Below are 18,853 nucleotides of genomic sequence, written 5' to 3'. Positions count from 1 at the left end.
AGGGGGAATTGTGACTTCCCTGTGTGCTAAATTACGTCATGTTACAGGTTGGCCCTCAGCAAACATTCATTACCAAAGACAAAAGAGACTTGAATTCACAGGACAACATAAGTACCAGTTAAACTCAACTAGTCATAAACTGGAAAAAAATCAGTACAATAGCATTCTCTCTCTCTCTTTTTTTTTTTTTATAAATTAATTTATTTTATTTTTGGCTGTGTTGGGTCTCTGTTGCTGTACACAGGCTTTCTCTAGTTGCGGCGAGTAGGGGCTACTCTTCGTGTGGTGCACGGACTTCTCATTGCAGTGGCTTCTCTTGTTGTGGAGCACGGGATCTAGGCACGCAGGCTTCAGTAGTTGTGGCTCGCGGGCTTCAGTAGTTGTGGCACATGGGCTTAGCTGTTCTGCGGCGTGTGAGATCTTCCCGGACCAGGGATCAAACCCATGTCCCCTGCACTGGCAGGCGGCTTCTTAACCACTGCACCACCAGGGAAGCCCAGCATTCTCTTTTTGTTACTCTTCATATAATATCAAGTAACTTCTCTGATATTTTCTTCCTTACTTGATGAACTGTTTGAAAGAATGCACATTATATTGCATTTAGATATTGTAGACCTGGACAAAATGAACTAGTATACTTCCCTCTGGTTGTGCTTGTCTACCTAGACTTTTACCAAATTTCTTTTGTCTCTTTAACTCAGTGCCTTTCCAGTACACACAGGCCTTTCTAGTACAATCCATTAAGGCCACAGAATATTTCCTAGTCATGCCCAGTGTGCTTCTCTTTGATTATTGTTGAGCCAGTGGTAAAAGTAAACCTAGCTTTTTATTTAGAAATTAGAGCCTTGCTCGTAGCAACTCCATGTCCAATGCAGCCGCAAGCCCTGGTGTGTTAGGGAGTAGAGCCTACATATGCCGCACCAACAGTGGGCTGATGGACGGAACTATAGAGCCCTCACGGGCCTTGAGCGATCTGCCAGCAAAGGCGGGAGGAGACCAGGGCAGTCTAGGCCTGGAGCCCTGGGGCGGACTCACCCTGAGCACTGACCACCGATCCTCTTGGTTTAGTGAAGACCTTGGATGCATCCTCCCCAGAGAGCACCCCACGTGCCCACCCCAACACTCAGCGTGGCTGGAGGCTCACACCCATGCCAGTGCCTGGGGAGCAAACGCAGCTCTGGACATCTGGTCGGGTCTCCAGTTTGAACAGGATATAATTAGAAAGAGGGAAAGTGTCTGGCAAGGATGCTGGGGGAGGAGTAGCCTAATTGTTCGCTAATCTGAGAGCAGGTGGAGATGTGACGGGGGAGCAGCAAACTCATCTGGAGCTTGATACTCCAGACATCCTCCCTCCGCTACACTACAGGAGCCAAAACGCATCCCTGCATAGAATTTTGTTACTTCTGTTGGAGAGTGATTTGCTTAAAGCATTAGGAACACACTGAACGTTGTAATTAAGTACAGTATTCTTCTCGCTGAGATGTTGTCCTTGAGAGTTTTGAAAAGGAAGTCTATTTAGAATGCTTCAGAAGCCAGAACTAGATACTTCTAAGGGTTTTGGTTTTAGGATTCTATTGTATACCAATGATTTAGAAGTATATGAATTAAAATTTTTTTATGGAAGTATAGTTGATTTACAATGTGTTAATTTGTGCTGTACAGCAAAGTGATTTGGTTATACATATATAAACATTCTTTTTTTAATATTCCTTTCCATTATGGTTTATCATAGGATACTGAATATAGTTCTCTGTGCTGTACAGTAGGTCCTTGCTGTTTATCCATTCCATATATAATAGCTTACATCTAGCAGTACATGAACTTTAAGTTAGGACTTTGAATTAGTATCTGGTCATAGACTTTGTTATTTGAATAGTTGATTCATAAATAAATATTATAGAAATCCATGCGAATACACCCACTTGTGTCAGAACGCTTGTGATCATCAAAAGGGACAAAAGCCTTTCTTCTCGCCCAGGGCTTCACATTTGGGAAGGCTGGCGAGATCCTCACCACAAGGCTGCGGTCCATGGCTTTTAAAGCAATGCTGAGACAGGTAGGTGTGTGCTCGGGAGCCGTTCTTTCCTTTCAAGCCTCTTCCTGTTCTGGCTGGCGTGCTGCCCTGCGTGTTGTGTGTCCCAGGTGTTCATGCAAGGACTGGTCAGGGCCCAGCTAATTGTCCTGGTCCTTCAGTATCCAAAGAACTCTCAGGGTTTTCGTGGGAGTAGGCTGAATTTAGGTCACTTTGGGGGCTAATTTTGCAACTATCTCTATCCATGTGGATACTATCATTTCAAGGACCTGTATCTGTTTTCTGGATTCTACGCAGGCCCTGGTGAGTCATTTGAGACTCCAGGATGCCTTTCCACAAAGGAGAGGGTGGTTGGCAGTGTTCCTGTCCCACGATTGACCATACTAACTATAGGTTTTACCAAATGTTGGTAATTGAGTTTGTTAGAGCTCTGCTTTCACGTTAATTCACTTGTTAATTCACTCAGTCATTACCCACTAGGTACCAGACAGTGTGCTAATAGCTGGGCCTATAAAATGCCTTATCTGCCCTCTTGGGAAGGTCACAGCCCAGTGTAGGACATGTGGGAAAATGTGCAAACATGAATTCTCTATTTTTATAGAGAAGGCTTAAGAGAGGGCCGGAATATTGTCCAACCAATTGATAGGAATCGATGACATTCCTGTTCACAAAAGGGCACAGAGCAGGTATCATATTTTGTGCAAGTCTGAATTTGCAGACCTCTTTCAGTGTCTTTTAAACTGTTGCTATGGAGAAAAAATTACTTTATATGAAGCTTAAAGATGCTGTGGATGAGTGGCTTATAATTAAAATCATATCTAAGATAGACTCTTTTAATCCTTGCTTCAAACAAAACAAAACAAAAACGTGGTGAGAAACCAGGGCTGATGATCTCATGCCTAGAATTTGCAAGAAAGAGCCGTGTCCAGCACAACTCCACCGTGTCCAGCACAACTCCTTTGTGAGAGACACCACCCCATCAGGATACTACGGAAGTATCCGTAGTACAAGTTGTGAGGACTGGGTGATGGACCCACCCACGGGCTCGGGCTCCGGGGAAGCTGGCAGCGAGCACAGCTGCAATCTGGATAAGCCCCGCCCCGGTCAGTGTGCTTTCCCAGCACAGCAGAGCCCGATGCAGGTGGGGGTGGAGATTGCATCCTGGTGGGGCTCCGAGGTGTATGCTCGAGGCAGGGACTAGAGCTCCCCACTGCATGGGAGGTCTCCCCTCAACTCCAACACCCAAGTTAAGTGTGGATATTTCCTCAGCATTGAATGTTTGGGATGTTTCATCTGATTTTCTCTGCTTGTTTTAATTTGGAATGAATTTAAAGGTGTATTTTGTGCCATAGGACATGAGCTGGTTTGATGATCATAAAAACAGTACTGGTGCACTTTCTACAAGACTTGCGATAGATGCCTCCCAAGTCCAAGGGGTATGTAGACTGCACTCTACTACTGTTTTTCTTTAACATGGTTTGGAATAAACATATAGCATAGCTGCGACCTTTAAGCTGCCTTCAGCTGCAAATAACAGAAAAGTCAAACTGGCCTAAACATTAAAGAGGAGGGTTGGACTTCAGGGCTCACAAGTGGCCCGAAGGACTCAGGTGCCTTCTGTCTGTTGGCTCTGAGTGGCTTTCAGTCCTCAGGGTTGGCTTCACCCTGAGGCTTGTTCCCTCGTGGCCACAGGGTGGCTGCCAGGAGCAACCATAGCTACAAGCTTCCTTGTTTCCCATCCAGCGAAAGAGAGCGCACACCTAGGCCTCGACTGCCAAACACCCTTCTCTTACATCTAATTGAGACTAATTTGGGTCACATGCCCAACCCTAACCAATAACTGGCTCCAGGGAGTGCGGCCGTCTTCCTGGCTTCCCTCCCCAGCTCTGGAGCTGAGGTCTGTTACCTGGGAACTCACTGCTTCTCCATAGCGCAGGAGAGCAGCAAGTCCCCTGCAGTGTCCCTGTGAGGGCCCTCGTTTTCTCACTGGTGCAAACAGGACTTCATCTTTATGCATGCTTTACGGGGGGATGGTCTCCTAGGGTCTGTACCCTGGGTAACAGATGGTCTCTTGGGGCTCGTGAATCTCCCTCTTACACATTTGAAGCGAACAGGCTTTAAAATGGCCAGAGTGCCCGGGGTGTGTTTCCTCTTTGAATGTTGCCTTCATGACAAAGTGTGCGCCCCACAGCCTCTCCCCAGAGCAGAGCAGCCGATGACTTGCTTCAGCAGTGCTGAATCCTATGGGCAGGAGAGGAAGGAGAGCTGAAAGGCACAAAGAAAAACCGGCAGAGCCTCCCAAGTTACCCACAGGTGTCTTGGGTTTATTGTAACAAAAGGGAGCAAATGTTAGTACAGGCACAGATCCCTCTCTCGTGGTTCTGACCGGGAAGCTGAAGGCTGCAGCTCATGGATGTGCAACTTAAAATACAGCTGCCTCTCTTCTTTTGCTCTTCCAGGCCACTGGGACCAGGTTGGCTTTAATTGCACAGAACACAGCTAACCTTGGAACTGGTATCATCATAGCATTTGTCTACGGTTGGCAATTAACCCTTTTGATGTTATCGGTTGTTCCAATTATTGCTGTATCAGGAATTGTTGAAATGAAATTGCTGGCTGGAAATGCCAAAAGAGATAAAAAAGAACTGGAAACTGTTGGAAAGGTGGGTCAAATACGGCTTCAGTTGGTATTAAGTATGGTTTTTAGACATGGGTTTTATTTGATTGATTTATTACAACATGCATGTTTTAATGATGTTAGTGCTTCCTACAACTAATCATGGTCAACGCTGTGTATGAAATATTTTACTGTGTCAATGCCTAGAACTTGAAAATGGGATAATTAATGTAAAGCTTTTATCCTATAGAAGGTGTTATATTCAGAAAATTTCTGAATTTTCAAAGTTCATTTTACCTTTTACTTTGTATACCGATGCCATTTTTAGGACAAAAGTTACCCCTGTTTTACAGATGAAGAGTCCTTAAGGCAGAGAATTATAAGTGTATTGTTCAAAGTAGGACATTTGCCAGTACTTAAAAGACAGTCCTGTTCTTGGCTGTGATTTCTATAGTTAATTAAGCTAGGCAGCCACCAGAGGACAGTAATGCTCTGATTTCTGGTTCTAATTATAATGGCAATTGGGCACACACTTAATGTTGTGCCAATTATTGTTCTAAGTATTTATATGTACCAACTCATCCTCACAATAATCCTATGAGGCAAATACTAATGTTACACCAGTTTTACAAATGTGGAACCTGAGAATGAAACAAGTTAAAGGCATGGCTGGGATTCAAGTCCTGGTCTAATTTCAAAGTTCTTTACTATATTACCTCTTCATATGGGTTTAACTGTGTCTAGATATGCATATAAACATTTTATTTACACGTACATGTATTTAAATGTTTAAATGTAGATAACAGCCGGGAATTTTTTTACCCTTATTTATGTAAATATTATACTATATTGAAACATTAGGAGGTGAAGCAGACGGTGTATATAAATTGTGATAGTTTCTATAGCACAACACTTGCAAAGCCCTTTCACAGACAATACTGCATAGGCCTTAATACAATTACGGTTACGCAAGGTGGGACAGATAGTATGTCTCGCTCATGGGTTAGAAAGCAGTTAGCATGATTCCCACACCTAAGCTCTCGGGTACCCAGAGTCCCTGAAGATCCTCTTGGCTGCTGGCTGTGGGTACTTTAGGGCAGTGGGCCCCAACCTTTTTGGCACCAGGGCCTGGTTTCGTGGAAGACACTTTTTCCACGGAGAGGGACTGGGGGGGTGGGTAGTTCAGGCGGTAATGCGAGCGATGGGGAGAGGCAGATGGAGCTTTGCTCCGCTTTCCTGCCACTCATCTCCTGCTGTGCGGCCTGGTTCCTAACAGGCCATGGAGTGGTACTGGTCTGCGGCCCGGGGGTTGGGGACCCCTGCTTTAGGGCATCATTTCCTTGATTTCTGCTTGTCACAACTAACTACTGAAAAAACACCCTGTAGTGTTCGTTTCCTTTCTCCTCCAGAACCCTACCGCTTTTCACATTTCAGAAGGGAGATTGTCAGCAGGTAGAATGAAGATCAATTTTTCTTAGACTAGTCACATGAAAGAAAACACCTTGAGTCTAGTTAAGATAATAGAATCTTACTTCTATTAAAAATGGCTAATGACGCTGAACGTTGCCAGAGTTTTGGCAGGAGTAGGGCAGTTAGAACGGAGCAGCTTGGCAGACAAAACACCACCTTAGACCTTCCATCCTGGCCTTGCGGCCGCTCAGTATATCATACTGGAGAAGACCCCCCACTTCTCTGGTCTTCACTTTCCACTTCTGTAACGTGAGAAATTGTACCAGATGATGTCCCGGGTTCCTTTCAGCTAATACATTGTCGTTCCAGGGATCAGAGAATTAATAACTCAGACTGATCAGTCTGAAATATTTTTAGTAACTACTTTAACCTGATAAGGGTTTGGGTTTTTTTAAATGAGAGATTGGAAATTTTAAATGTTAATTATCAGCAATTCAATCACAGTTCAATTTTGTTTACTCAGTAAACTCCTGATTAACCCAAAATGAGGGTTAGAAAGGTCTTGGATACCACCCTCCCCCACAACATCACTGTTTTCTCAAAAAAAAAAAAAAGTTCTCATTGGCCTGGGTGCAGATTAATCACGGTTCAAGAGCATGGGGATTTGGGTAACTTCCCATTTTCATTTTCCGGAAAAGGCTTAGTAATGAGGGTGTGATTGCTGGGCTGGGAGGAGGGGAGGCAGGCTGCAGATTCACCCTCTTGACTCAGGTCCTGCCTGATGACTGAGATTAGGGGCCTGCTGAGCCAGAATTAACCCTCAAAGCACTTAAACCGTGATCAAAAAATCAAGAGTTGAGTGTAAAGTCCTAACAACTAGTTTCTCCATGTGTAAATTACAAAGCAGGGGAAGCAGAAGAGCATAATGGGTTAAGAACATGGACTTGGCATCAGATAGATAGCCTTATAGGGATCCTATTATCCTGCCTACTTATTAACTCTAGAGTCTTAGGCAAGTCACTTCACTTCTCTGTGCCTCGGGTCCTCACCTGTGCAAACAGGAATAAGAACATGAACCTCACAGTGTTGTCAAATGAGGTAATACCTGGCACAGAGTAAAAGCCAATAAGTACTCTCTAGTCTGGCTATAATTACTGTTACATGTTTCATTTATAATAAAGATAGGAGGCTTTCCTGGTGGCGCAGTGGTTAAGAATCCACCTGCCAATGCAGGGGACGTGGGTTCGAGCCCTGGTCCAGGAAGATTCCACATGCCGCGGAGCAACTAAACCCGTGTGCCACAACTACTGACCCTGTGCTCTAGAGCCCGCGAGCCTCAACTACTGAGCCCGTGTGCCACAACTACTGAAGCCCGCGTGCCTAGAGCCCGTGTTCCGCAACAAGAGAAGCCACTGCAATGAAAAGCCCGCGCACCGCAACGAAGAGTAGCCCCCGCTCGCCGCAACTAGAGAAAAGCCTGCGTGCAGCAACAAAGACCGAACGCAGCCATAAATTAAAAAAAAAAAAAAAAAAAGATTGCCAGTTTTTTCATGGAGCTTGTCTTGAAGAACACATTATGCCTTTGCTTTCCAAATTTTAAAGGAATTGAAAACCTGTCAACACAACCTTCGGGCTTCTTTTGACAGAACCCTAAGGCTCATATATATATTTTTATTATCTCAGAAGTAAAAGCCCCACTTCTAACCATGATCTGTTCTACATTACAGATTGCAACAGAGGCAATAGAAAATATTAGGACAGTTGTGTCCTTGACCCAGGAAAGAAAATTTGAATCAATGTATGTTGAAAAATTGTATGGAGCTTACAGGTAATGAGCATATGATTGTTATTAAGAACCTAGTGTTTTCCTAGGCTGAATTATTGATTCCAATTTTTGTTCCTGCTGCAAACAATGATATGATTGTAAGGATGACATTTTTTTCAATAATTATCTCAGTGAAAATAAGTAACTTTTTGATGCAACTGGACCACAGGGCTGGGTTTTTACATCTCTTATAAAAAACAGTAAGATTGGGTCTCTAAGAGCTAAAAGGTACAGAGGGCTGCACAAGTATTTGTTCACCACTGCAGGCGACATAAACAACCCATCTGGTGATTCAGGATGAACATTCTTTTAGGGAATTGCTCAAACCTTTATTTTCTTCGCGTTGTGTAGACTGAACCAAAGATGAGATTTGTTGTTGGGTTAAAGTGTTTCCTTTGTTCTCTGGGTGAGGACCAGATCTGTCCTAATCTGAAAACAAAGACACAGAGCCTATTGCATTGGTTCATACTTGAGCAATTCGACAAACCTCCAGCACCTGTTTACCGCTTGTGTTCAACCAGGGCCTGTCCTTATAAATGAATATGTTTTAACACTAACAAAATTGAACACAATTTGAATCACAAATTTGTAGACTAGACCAATGGTTTTGAACACTTACATATTTGAACAGGGATAACTGAATTTCTCAGTGTATTCACCTTCCTAGTTATGTATACTTCATGCAGCTATTACATTTTTCTGGTCATTTGATGTCTGACATATATCTGTCACTAGCAGTGTAAATTGTTCAGTAACATTAAGTATTGTAACACCATGCTCACAGCACAGGAGTTAAACTATCCAGATCAGTAATACTTAAAATTTTTCCTCTTGCCAAGTGCCTACCTTCTAATCTGAAAATAAATAAATTAATATTCTTCAGGAGGATTTAGAATAATAAGGTCAAATAAAGTAGCTAGGGCTTCCCTGGTGGCACAGTGGTTGAGAGTCCGCCTGCCGATGCAGGGGACACGGGTTCGTGCTCCGGTCCGGGAGGATCCCACATGCCGCAGAGCGGCTGGGCCCGTGAGCCATGGCCGCTGAGCCTGCGCGTCCGGAGCCTGTGCTCCGCAACGGGAGAGGCCACAACAGTGAGAGGCCCGCGTACTGCAAAAAAGAAAAAAAAAAAAGTGGCTAAACTAATAGAGGATGGCAAGAGGTCTAATTAGAAATGGTTCAAAACAAATTATGTTGGGGATGGTGGGATCTAGCTCCGGGAAGAACTTCTGATGTGGGTCTAGATAAACCTCGGTGACCCTACTTTTCCGAACCTGAAATGTGAACTTTGATATGAGAGACTATAACTCATCACAGAAGACAAGACAATAATATTAGACAACTGAATTTAGACAATTCAAACTTTAGTCCTAACTGTGAAATCCTTTATTTTTGATAACAATCATGTTTGAGTTCCCAGATATTCCTGTGTAATAATAACAGCAACTATCATTTGAGCAACTGCTATGAGCTAGGTACTGTGCTAGACGTTTGTACTGTCTATTTAGATCTCAAAACAATTTTGTATCATACTCGTTATCCCCCTCTTACAAGTCAGAAAACTGATGCGTAGAGAGGTTAAGTCACTTAAATTAATTATAACTGGGGGCAGAATTTAAACACAGGTTGACTAGACTTAGCAGCTGTGCTCTTTGTACAAGCCAGTGCTAAGCGAGGTTGAAGATAATGGTTACAGATATACTGATTTGCTTTTCAGGAATTCTGTGCGGAAAGCACACATCTATGGAATTACTTTTAGTATTTCACAAGCATTTATGTATTTTTCCCATGCCGGTTGTTTTCGGTTTGGTGCCTATCTCATTGTGAATGGACATATGCACTTCAGAGACGTTATTCTGTAAGTAACTTTTAATTTACTGAGATTATTCCATAATAAAGTTTCAATAGGTCTATGCAAAGGTTTGGAATAGACCGAAAAACTAAGTTGTTTTATGATGAAGTCATCCAGAGAGTTGAATCTACCCCAGAAATCGAACGTTGTTGGTACTCCAAGGACAGTTTCATTATCCGCGTGGACTAAAATCAACCAAGCTCATGAAAATGACCATAAACCAGAATTTCAGTAATACATAGAAGGACAGGAGGACAGCAAATGTTCTCAGTGCAGAGATAAATCATAATTAGAAAACTGCTGGCGACCATGGACCCAAAACGGGTTATAATAGCTTACTATTTACGGGCAACCAAAGATGGCCTTGACAGTGGGATGGGAACACTTGACTGAAGTCTGGTAAACACTCTGTTCCCTAACCAGCCCTGGGATGACCCTGCCAACTTTTGCCTCTTAGCCTTCTCTATTTTCTTGGTTTCCAAGGCTAACCAATGGTCTTTCAAAATATGCTAAATACATTCAATTAGATTGCAGTCTAGTCTTGCCAAAGGGAAGCCATGCTTTTAAGATCACTTTGGCATATTTCTGCTCTGATGGGATGATTTTTAAAAAGTAGCAAACAACTTAAAAAAAAAACAAAACCCAGGGTCAAGACGGACAGAGTGAAAGTGTTTAAAAGCTGTACTTTTGTTTTCATCCAAAATTAAAATAACCATGAAAAAAGAATATATATCTTTGCATCAGTCAGGATCCCAGCAGGGAACAAATGGCCCTGCAGATGGGGTAATGGAGGACAGTTTGCTAAAGGGTCTGTTTATAAAGGTGTGAGAAGTATTAAGGTCAGCAGTGCCCAGCTAGGCACCACTAAGACCTTACTTAAGCCTAAAGGGCAAGAGGAGGGAAAGATTTTCAGAAGCCAGCGCAGGGGCCTTCTGTGCTCTTTGGTGGAAGGACCCCAACACCACACCTCTCCAACGGGAAAGAGACCAACACAACAAATGGCCTGGTCCCACTCCTCCAGCCTCCTTTCCTGCTATGCTATTCCTTGCCAAACCCCATCGGGAGCCAGAGGACCAGAAAACCTTTTGATGCAGACCCTGAAGGTCAGCCTGTCAGGCATCGGGGATGGTATAAGATAGAGATGGGAGAGTAGAAAGTGGTTTTGAAGGGACAGATGGAAATAGCCAGCTGGGAATTACCACTTGGAGACATTCATTGTCTAGAAAAATACCAATGAAAAAATCGGCCCTGCTTTTAAAAACTGTTTTATCATTAAAATGTTAAATTCTGGATAATTGGAAGATAGCTTTTAAAATCTTTCATACTAAAGCTGCATTACAGGCTGTACAGGAAAGCTAGGCACCTAGCTACATGTGAGTTGTTCATCACTCTTCTAAAATTTGATTTTTGATAATTAACCTCATCAAATATTTAAGGGAGAGCCTTACTCTACCCACTATTCCCCCCACCCCCCATGTACTTAAAATACATTTTAATACCTTAGATTTACACTTTGCTGCACAGCAGTAATTAATACAGCATTGTAAATCAACAATTAAAAAAAAGAATTAAAAAAATAATGTATTAAATTACAAACCAAAACAAGGAGCCAAATGCCCTGACACACCCAATCCAGAATTATTTATCTGGTGTGTATCAGGGATACAGAAGCAAAGCAGAAAATATTCAGTGCATGGAATTTATTTGATTTAATTTTTTCAAACTTGTGGAAACTTTGGTCTCTCTTATTTGCGTGTAGCTCAAAGAGACCAAAAAAAATAAAAATAAAAATACAGTTTCCCCCCAAAATCTTAGGTTTAGAAGTTTGGGGGAAGTTTTTTTCAGTTCTCTATTAGAGATTTTCCTACCGTCCCCTCTCTCTAGGGAGCTCTGGTGCCCAAAGTGAATAGCTTTGTGGAGGCGCAAATCTCAGAATCTTTAGTTCCTCCTAGAAGTTATAATCCATATGCATTCTTTTAATTGGAGAATAGACCGTTAGCTTAATTGTTTTTTCAGGGTCATAGCAATAGTTCTTTTACTTGTAAGAGAAAAGCTATTTGTAGTAAAGGCTTATTTTGCCCAGTAAGAATTCTTTAACCACAGTGACGATGATTATTGTTTATGCGGGGCTGCAGAAGAAACCACACCCTGGAGATCAGGGCTGTAGAGTCAGGAGGAAACCTCACTCCTTGTCTGGTACTGATCAAGTCCCTTCAGCCCCCAGAGCTTCAGTTCCCTCAAGTCTAAACGGGGTATGTGTCTTGTTACTAGAATTACCTGAGATCACAACTCAAGATTCTGTTAGCAGACGCTTCCTGAGAGAGGAGAGCTTTACTAAGTTACATGAAATCTAGGAAATGAGAAGCTCCTAAAGGAAGCCAGAAAGCAGTAGAAAAAAAGGAGACCCTCAGGCAGCGGGTGCCGCCTCCCCTCTGGGTCTCCTTTGGTCCTGGAATTTTCTAGCGATGTGTGGGGGAGGGAGGAGGGGGATTAGTAAGGGAGCGAAAACATCAGTACTGGCCAGCAGTAAGTCTTTGGGCTTTGAGACATCTTGGGGCTGAATTATATAAATTAATGTTTAAAATTCTTCTGCTCCCATATAGGGTGTTTTCAGCGATCGTGTTGGGCGCCGTGGCTCTAGGACACGCGAGTTCCTTTGCTCCAGACTACGCTAAAGCCAAGCTGTCTGCAGCGCACTTATTCAGCCTGTTTGAAAGACAACCTTTGATTGACAGCCACAGTGAGGAAGGCCTGAGGCCTGTGAGTTCCCTGCTGTCTGATCAGCACTTGGTTAATTTTTTCCTAAATGTTTGCTGTCTGCTAGATCATGTCGACGGAAAAAAAAAAAAAAAGGCACAACGTGAGAGTTGTGAGTTAAGTTTTATTCGGGGCAGAATGAGGACTGCAGCCTGGGAGACAGCATCTCAGAGAGCTCGGAGAAACTGCTCCTACGAGGGAGGGGGAACGTCAGAGTTCCATAGGATGTTAGTGAAGGGGGCACGTGCAGTGAAGCACGCATTTTGGCAGAGCCTTGCTGCTGCTCACAAGGAGCAGATGCCCCCATTAACGACTGTAGTGCTTTTCTAGGTACGAGAAGATGCAAGAAATTGGGTCCATAAAATCTTCTCCTGAAAATACCTAACTATCTGAAGGCCTGTTCTGCCGGTTTTTCCCAGAGCGCCTCATTCCTGATCTCCACCCTGGACTCCTTTCAGGGGGTGTTGAAGGCTGGCGGCTGCCGCAGTTTGTAACTCTGTCCTTGTAGAGGCAGATGGCAAGTGGCAATTTTTAGTTGGCAGTTGCAACCACAGGATAAATTTGTAGTGATTACACTGACATTCACTTCACTGGCTTTGCGATAGTTACAAGGCTAATAATATTTGGCCAACTTTCCTGGCATTTTCAAATTTCACAGGGGGTTGCAAGGATGAGCACATCAAAAGTAAAGAACCCCCAAATCCAGATGTACTAGAACTGAATAATTTCCATGAAAATTGTGAGTCACTTCTGCATGGAAGGTATGTGCCTGTAGCTGCGTGTGTAACTGCGTTAGCAATTTGGCTTTTATCACATAATCGTCATCACAGTGTTACGACTGGGGAGAAGGCCACTTTATTCAGAGTAGGAGGAATAATCCTTTACTGTCCCCAAACTTAGATCTCAGTGTTCTTTGTGTTCCTTGCCTAACACAAGCCGCTGCACGTTTTAATGCAGGCGAAGCAGCATGGGTAAAGCGATGGGGACTTAGCACAACCGTTTTGGAACTTCACCAGGTATTTCCTGTTCTGAGAAAATAGCTGTGCCCAAGTGAGGGAGATAAAGAGGCCACCAGGGCTGCAGGCAAGGGCTGTCCACTGAGACGGCAGGTAGAAACTGCTCTAAATCGCTAAGCCTCTGAGCCTTGGGCCATTGACTTGGCTCCAGCCACAAAATCATCAGTTGGGAAAGCTAAATATTTGTCTTCAGTGAACCAGAAATTTTGAGTTTAGTTAACAACTCTGTAATATGACTGTGTTTAACCTGTACCCCCGGCTCCCATCTTCATTTTATGTAACAACTTGCTACCAGTACTAACTGGTGCCAGTACCTGTACTGAATATGAATTGTATGTTTCTCTGCTATAGTGTTTGGTAAAGCTTCCTTGGAATTCTACTTTTTTTTTTTTAATTTATTTTTGGCTGCATTGGGTCCTCATTGCTGCACGCGGGCTTTCTCTAGTTGTGGCGAGCGGGAGCTACTCTTCGTTGCGGTGTGCAGGCTTCTCATTGCAGTGGCTACTTGTGTTGCAGAACACGGATTCTAGGCGCATGGGCTTCATTAGTTGCGGCTCACGGGCTCAGTAGTTGTGGCGCACGGCGGTAGTATCTCCGCGGCATGTGGGATCTTCCCAGACCAGGGCTCGAACCCGTGTCCCCTGCATTGGCAGGCGGATTCTTAAGCACTGCGCCACCAGGGAAGGCCTTGAAATTATACTTTTTATTTCAGTCATTATCAGACCAATTACAATAGCAACATAAAAATACCTATTTTTTAGGATAAGTTTGAAGGAAACGTGACACTTAATGAAGTCGTGTTCAACTATCCCACGCGGCCAAACGTGCCCGTGCTTCAGGGGCTGAGCCTCGAGGTGAAGAAGGGCCAGACGCTGGCCCTGGTGGGCAGCAGCGGCTGTGGGAAAAGCACGGTGGTCCAGCTCCTGGAGCGGTTCTATGACCCCTTGGCTGGAACAGTGGTGAGCACACTTTCTTAAATTAGTAACTTGATTTAAGGCAGTATTTCAAGTGGCTAAACCAATATTCCCATAATATTGGAAAAAACTGGACAAGACCTATAATCCTAACTGATACAAGGACCACCATTCTCTAAACCCCAAGGTGGCACCCACAGTCAGACAGATATATGGGGACGGTAGGGTAGAACATCAGGAATTGAGTGTAGTTCAGAAAGTACTGAGTGTGAAGTTGATCTGTGCCCTGCCCTGGGCCTTCTGAGCCAGCTGGAGTCTCCTGCGTGAACACTCAATCGCTTCCTGGGTTGTACAGGTAAGCCGCACAGTCCTGCCAGAGTTCTGAGTAGACGCCCAGGACTCCCTCCCCTCCTCCTGCCTTTGCCATCTCTCTCTAACCCGTACTCCAGCCCTCTCATATTTGACTTTCAGCATTGATGTTGTGGTGTCTAGCCCCTGGCCCTCTTCCATGAGTGGAGACTTGGCTCTTAGCGAAAATGCCTGCACTTCCCATTACCTTGGGATGGTACCCACTGACCTAGCCCAGGAAGCCCACCCCCATTTAGACAGTCACCAGAATGTTAAACCTTGTTGAGTTGTTTCTTTGGGGGAAATCTTATGCTTCCACTATTACAATTACTCTGAAGGTATGAATACGGGCAAACCAGCTCAACAATACTCTGTAGGTGTGCTGTGCTAATACCACAGTGGGAATTTCTTTAGAGGGCCAGACTAGTTGGACTTGTGTGTATTTCTTCACCGTGCCCTTTGCATTGCTGGAAGCTGTATTCTCAGTTAGCACATCACAAGGCTCCTCTAGAAGCATCATGCCTCCTGCTTACGGCACACAAAAAAATCATCAAAACCACCATCAACAAAGCCAGTTTTCCAAAGATAAAGATACTGCCCTTTGAGCTTGTCCACTTTCCACTCAACTCTTGTCCTTTAGTGCCATCAAAAAGAGAAATGGGGGGAGTTGAAGGCTGGTAGTCCTCAAGTGAAAGAGAGGTAGAGGTAGGAAAGGAAATAACCAACTTTCAAAATCTGGGGCCATGCTGATCTGCTTTTTGTCCTGGTGTGCCTGGAGGAGGGGGATATAGTCAAGGTGAAAGGTTGCAGTTGTTCAGGCGACAGCAGATAGGAGCAGGACACCTAACTGCATACTTCTTAAAGGCAGAGGACGGTACATTTGCCTGGATGAGGGCAAGGTAGGAAGCAGAGGAAGTACTGTGGAAAGACGGGGCCAAATGTGCCGCCATTTTTCCAGGTAGAACAAGAAAGGGATGGCCTAGTTAACAACAACAAGAAATCGTTTGGTTGGCTGTGTTGGCCTCCAGCAGTGTAAGAGCTTACAGGCTGTGAGGGTTGGTATTTCACAAACTGCTGATGCCCACGTGCAACAGTCCTCCTAGTAACTTACTGTTTAGTTGTTTGTTTTTTAAGCCCTTCTTATAGTTTGTGGACTTTGGTTTTCAGCTCCTAGATGGTCAAGAAGCAAAGAAACTCAACATCCAGTGGCTCAGAGCCCAACTCGGCATTGTGTCCCAGGAGCCCGTCCTGTTTGACTGCAGCATTGCCGACAACATTGCCTATGGAGACAACAGCCGGTCTGTAAAGATGCCTGAAATCGTGAGTGCCGCCAAAGCAGCCAACATCCATCCTTTCATCGAGACCTTACCCAAAGTAAGTGAACTGGTAGCTTCCTAGGCTGATACCAGAATCAACTGCAAACTGTTTTCCTCCTCCCAAAGTTCCCAAAGTTATACTTCAAAGTCTTGCAACAGAACTTGCCTCTGTACTAGCACTGTGACCTTGGACAAGACACTGAAGTCCATGATACCAAGTTTCCTTACTGGTAAATGGGAAAATTAGGCATGGTGTCTACCTTGTACAAATGTCGTGAGAAGCAAACGAGGTGATGTTAAGTCACCTCAAACAGGTGCTTGAGGGCTGCGTTCGTACTGTAGCCATGTTTGCTTTATTCCTTACGGTACTTTCTTTTTTAAACATTTTATTTTGAGATAATTATAGATTCATGTGCAGTTGTAAGGAATACAGAGATCTTGTGTACCCTTGACCCAGTTTCCTCCAATGACATCTTGCAAAACTAATAGGGTATTGCAACCACGATACTAATTTTGATACAATCCGCTTATCTTGCTCAGGCTTCCCCAGTTTTATCATACTTGTCTGCATTTGGATACGTTTGTAGTTCTATGCAATTTTACTGCGTGTGTAGATTCATGTATCCACTACCCCTGTCAAGATACGGAACGTTTTCATCACCACAGATTCCTCATTTTGCCCTTTTATAGCCACACACCCCTCCTCCCTGCCCTTACTCCCCACGACCCCTGGCAACCACTAACTGTTCTCCATTTCTGTAATCTTATACTTTAAGAATGTTACGTAAACATATGTACAGTAGATAACCTTGTGAGATTAGCTTTTTCCCTCAGCATAGTTCCCTGAAGCTGTTGTGTATACCTGTATACACAACAGTTCATGCCTTTTTATCGCTGAGTCGGATGGCTCCATGGTCTGGATGGCCCGCAGCTTTTTAACTTTTTATTGGGGTATAGTTGATTTACAATGCTGTGTTAGTTTCTGGTGTACAGCCAAGTGAATCACTTATGCATATACACTTATCCACTCTTTTAGATTCTTTTCCCATATAGGCCATTACAGAGTACTGAGTAGAGTTCCCTGTGCTATACAGGAGGTCCTAATTAGTTATCGATTTTATATATAGTAGTGTGTATATGTCAATCCCAATCTCCCAATTTATCCCCCTCGCCTTACCCGCTGGTAACCATAAATTTATTTTCTACATCTGTAACTCTTATTTCTGTTTTGTAGAGAAAAGGGAACCCTCTTGCACTGTTCGTGGGAATGTAGATTGGTACAGCCACTATGGAGAACAGTATGGAGGTTCCTTACAAAAAGTAAAAATAGAGCTACCATATGGTCCTCAGCTTTTTTAACTAGTCACCTGTTGAAGCACATCTAGGTTGTTTCCGTTTGGGCTATTAAGAGTAAAGCTGCTATAAATACTTGTGTACAGGCTTTAGTGTGACCCTAAATTTTTATTTCTCTGCGATAAATGCCCAGGAGCACAATTGCTAAACCATGTGCTAATTGCTTGTGTAACTTTATAAGAAACTGCTCAACTGTTTTCCAAGGTGGCCCTGCCATTTCATTTTCCCACCAGCAAGTATGAGGGAGGGATACTTGCTCTGAATCTTTGCCACCATTTGCTGTTGCCACTGTTTTTTCTACCATCCTGATAGGTGTACAGTGATATCTTACTGTGGTTTTAATTTGCATTTCCTAATGGCAGAGGACGTTGAACGTTTTTTTATATAGTTATTTGCCATCTATATTTCCTCTTTGGTGAAATGTCTTTTCATGTCTTTTGCCCATTTTCTAATTGGATTATTTTTTACTGTTGAGTTTTGACAGATTTTTATATATTCATGTTACTAGTCCTGTGTTGGAAATGTAGTTTGCAAATATTTTCTCCCAGTTTGTAGCTTATTTTTTCATCCTTTTAACGGGGTCTTTTTCAGATCTTCGGTTTTTAATTTTGATGAGGTCCAATTCATTTTTTCCTTTTACAGACTGTGCTTTTGATGTCAAGTCCGAGAACTCTTTGCCTAGCCCTTGGTCCTGAAGATTTTTCTCCACTGTTTTCTGAATTTATGGTTTTACATTTTACTTTTAATTTCACACTCCATTTTGAGTTAATTTTGGTATAAGGTTGTTTTTCCTTAGTGTTTCATTTCTTTGGAGAGGACTGTACTCTCCAATTTCCACGGTCCCCAACACTCCCTATTTATCACCTCATTATTAGCAGTTATGACTATAGCCAAATTGCAGTGAAATCAATATATATTTGAAAACTAAGAGTTCAGTGAAACAATTTTCACAGTGACTAGTAACTTGATCTTATATTGAGTGCTGTGTATATATTTTTTTTCTCTTGATTATATATTCCTTAAGGGTAAGAACACAGACTAATTCATTTTTATACTTCCCATAGTTCTGGTATAATAGGTAGCTGGTAAATATTTAAGTGAATGCATGAGTTTAAAAAAGAATAGGCTCCATGTGAGTCATGTGAATATTTCAAATAAAAAATGTTATACCTTAAACACTAACATGTAACCATTTTAGGACTCCAGTGATAGCAGATCAACTGACATTTTGAATATGGTAGGAACTGGAGAATTTGTTGCAGCATACCATTGAAAACTAAGGTCATTAATTTTCTAGTTTGATTTTGAAAATGAATGTCCTGTTAAAAAAAAATTAAATGGACAACTTGGTAGTTGTTACAGAAACTTTTTAGTGATTCTAAGTAATCTTTTCTTATAATTAGAACTGTCAAGTGT

At 43.0% G+C, this 18,853-nt stretch overlaps 2 protein-coding genes across 4 annotated transcripts in view; one reads left to right on the top strand and one right to left on the bottom strand.

Annotated features, from left to right (window-relative positions):
- CROT (carnitine O-octanoyltransferase) overlaps positions 1 to 18,853 on the bottom strand; it is a 95,992-nt gene that overhangs the window by 2,631 nt on the left and 74,508 nt on the right. Inside the window, exon 18 of one of the 3 annotated variants that reach the window (XM_079932193.1) lies at positions 208 to 570. The exons of the other annotated variants lie outside the window; for them this stretch is intronic. Coding sequence (XP_079788319.1) covers positions 531 to 570 — 40 coding nt within the window. The 3' untranslated portion in view covers positions 208 to 530. Of the gene's footprint in view, positions 1 to 207; positions 571 to 18,853 lie in introns of those variants that run through there. 3 annotated transcript variants of the gene reach the window in all.
- ABCB4 (ATP binding cassette subfamily B member 4) overlaps positions 1 to 18,853 on the top strand; it is a gene marked incomplete at its 3' end in the record, with an annotated part of 59,739 nt that overhangs the window by 32,513 nt on the left and 8,373 nt on the right. The window contains exons 15-22 of the mRNA XM_079932186.1: positions 1,979 to 2,056; positions 3,385 to 3,468; positions 4,492 to 4,695; positions 7,787 to 7,887; positions 9,599 to 9,739; positions 12,337 to 12,493; positions 14,268 to 14,465; positions 15,936 to 16,142. Coding sequence (XP_079788312.1) covers positions 1,979 to 2,056; positions 3,385 to 3,468; positions 4,492 to 4,695; positions 7,787 to 7,887; positions 9,599 to 9,739; positions 12,337 to 12,493; positions 14,268 to 14,465; positions 15,936 to 16,142 — 1,170 coding nt within the window. The remainder of the gene's footprint in view (positions 1 to 1,978; positions 2,057 to 3,384; positions 3,469 to 4,491; positions 4,696 to 7,786; positions 7,888 to 9,598; positions 9,740 to 12,336; positions 12,494 to 14,267; positions 14,466 to 15,935; positions 16,143 to 18,853) is intronic.

The sequence above is a fragment of the Stenella coeruleoalba genome (assembly GCF_951394435.1).
Source record: "Stenella coeruleoalba genome assembly, chromosome: 9".
In the NCBI taxonomy this organism is placed as follows: Eukaryota; Metazoa; Chordata; class Mammalia; order Artiodactyla; family Delphinidae; genus Stenella; species Stenella coeruleoalba.
This window is presented reverse-complemented; position numbering and strand designations above follow the sequence as displayed.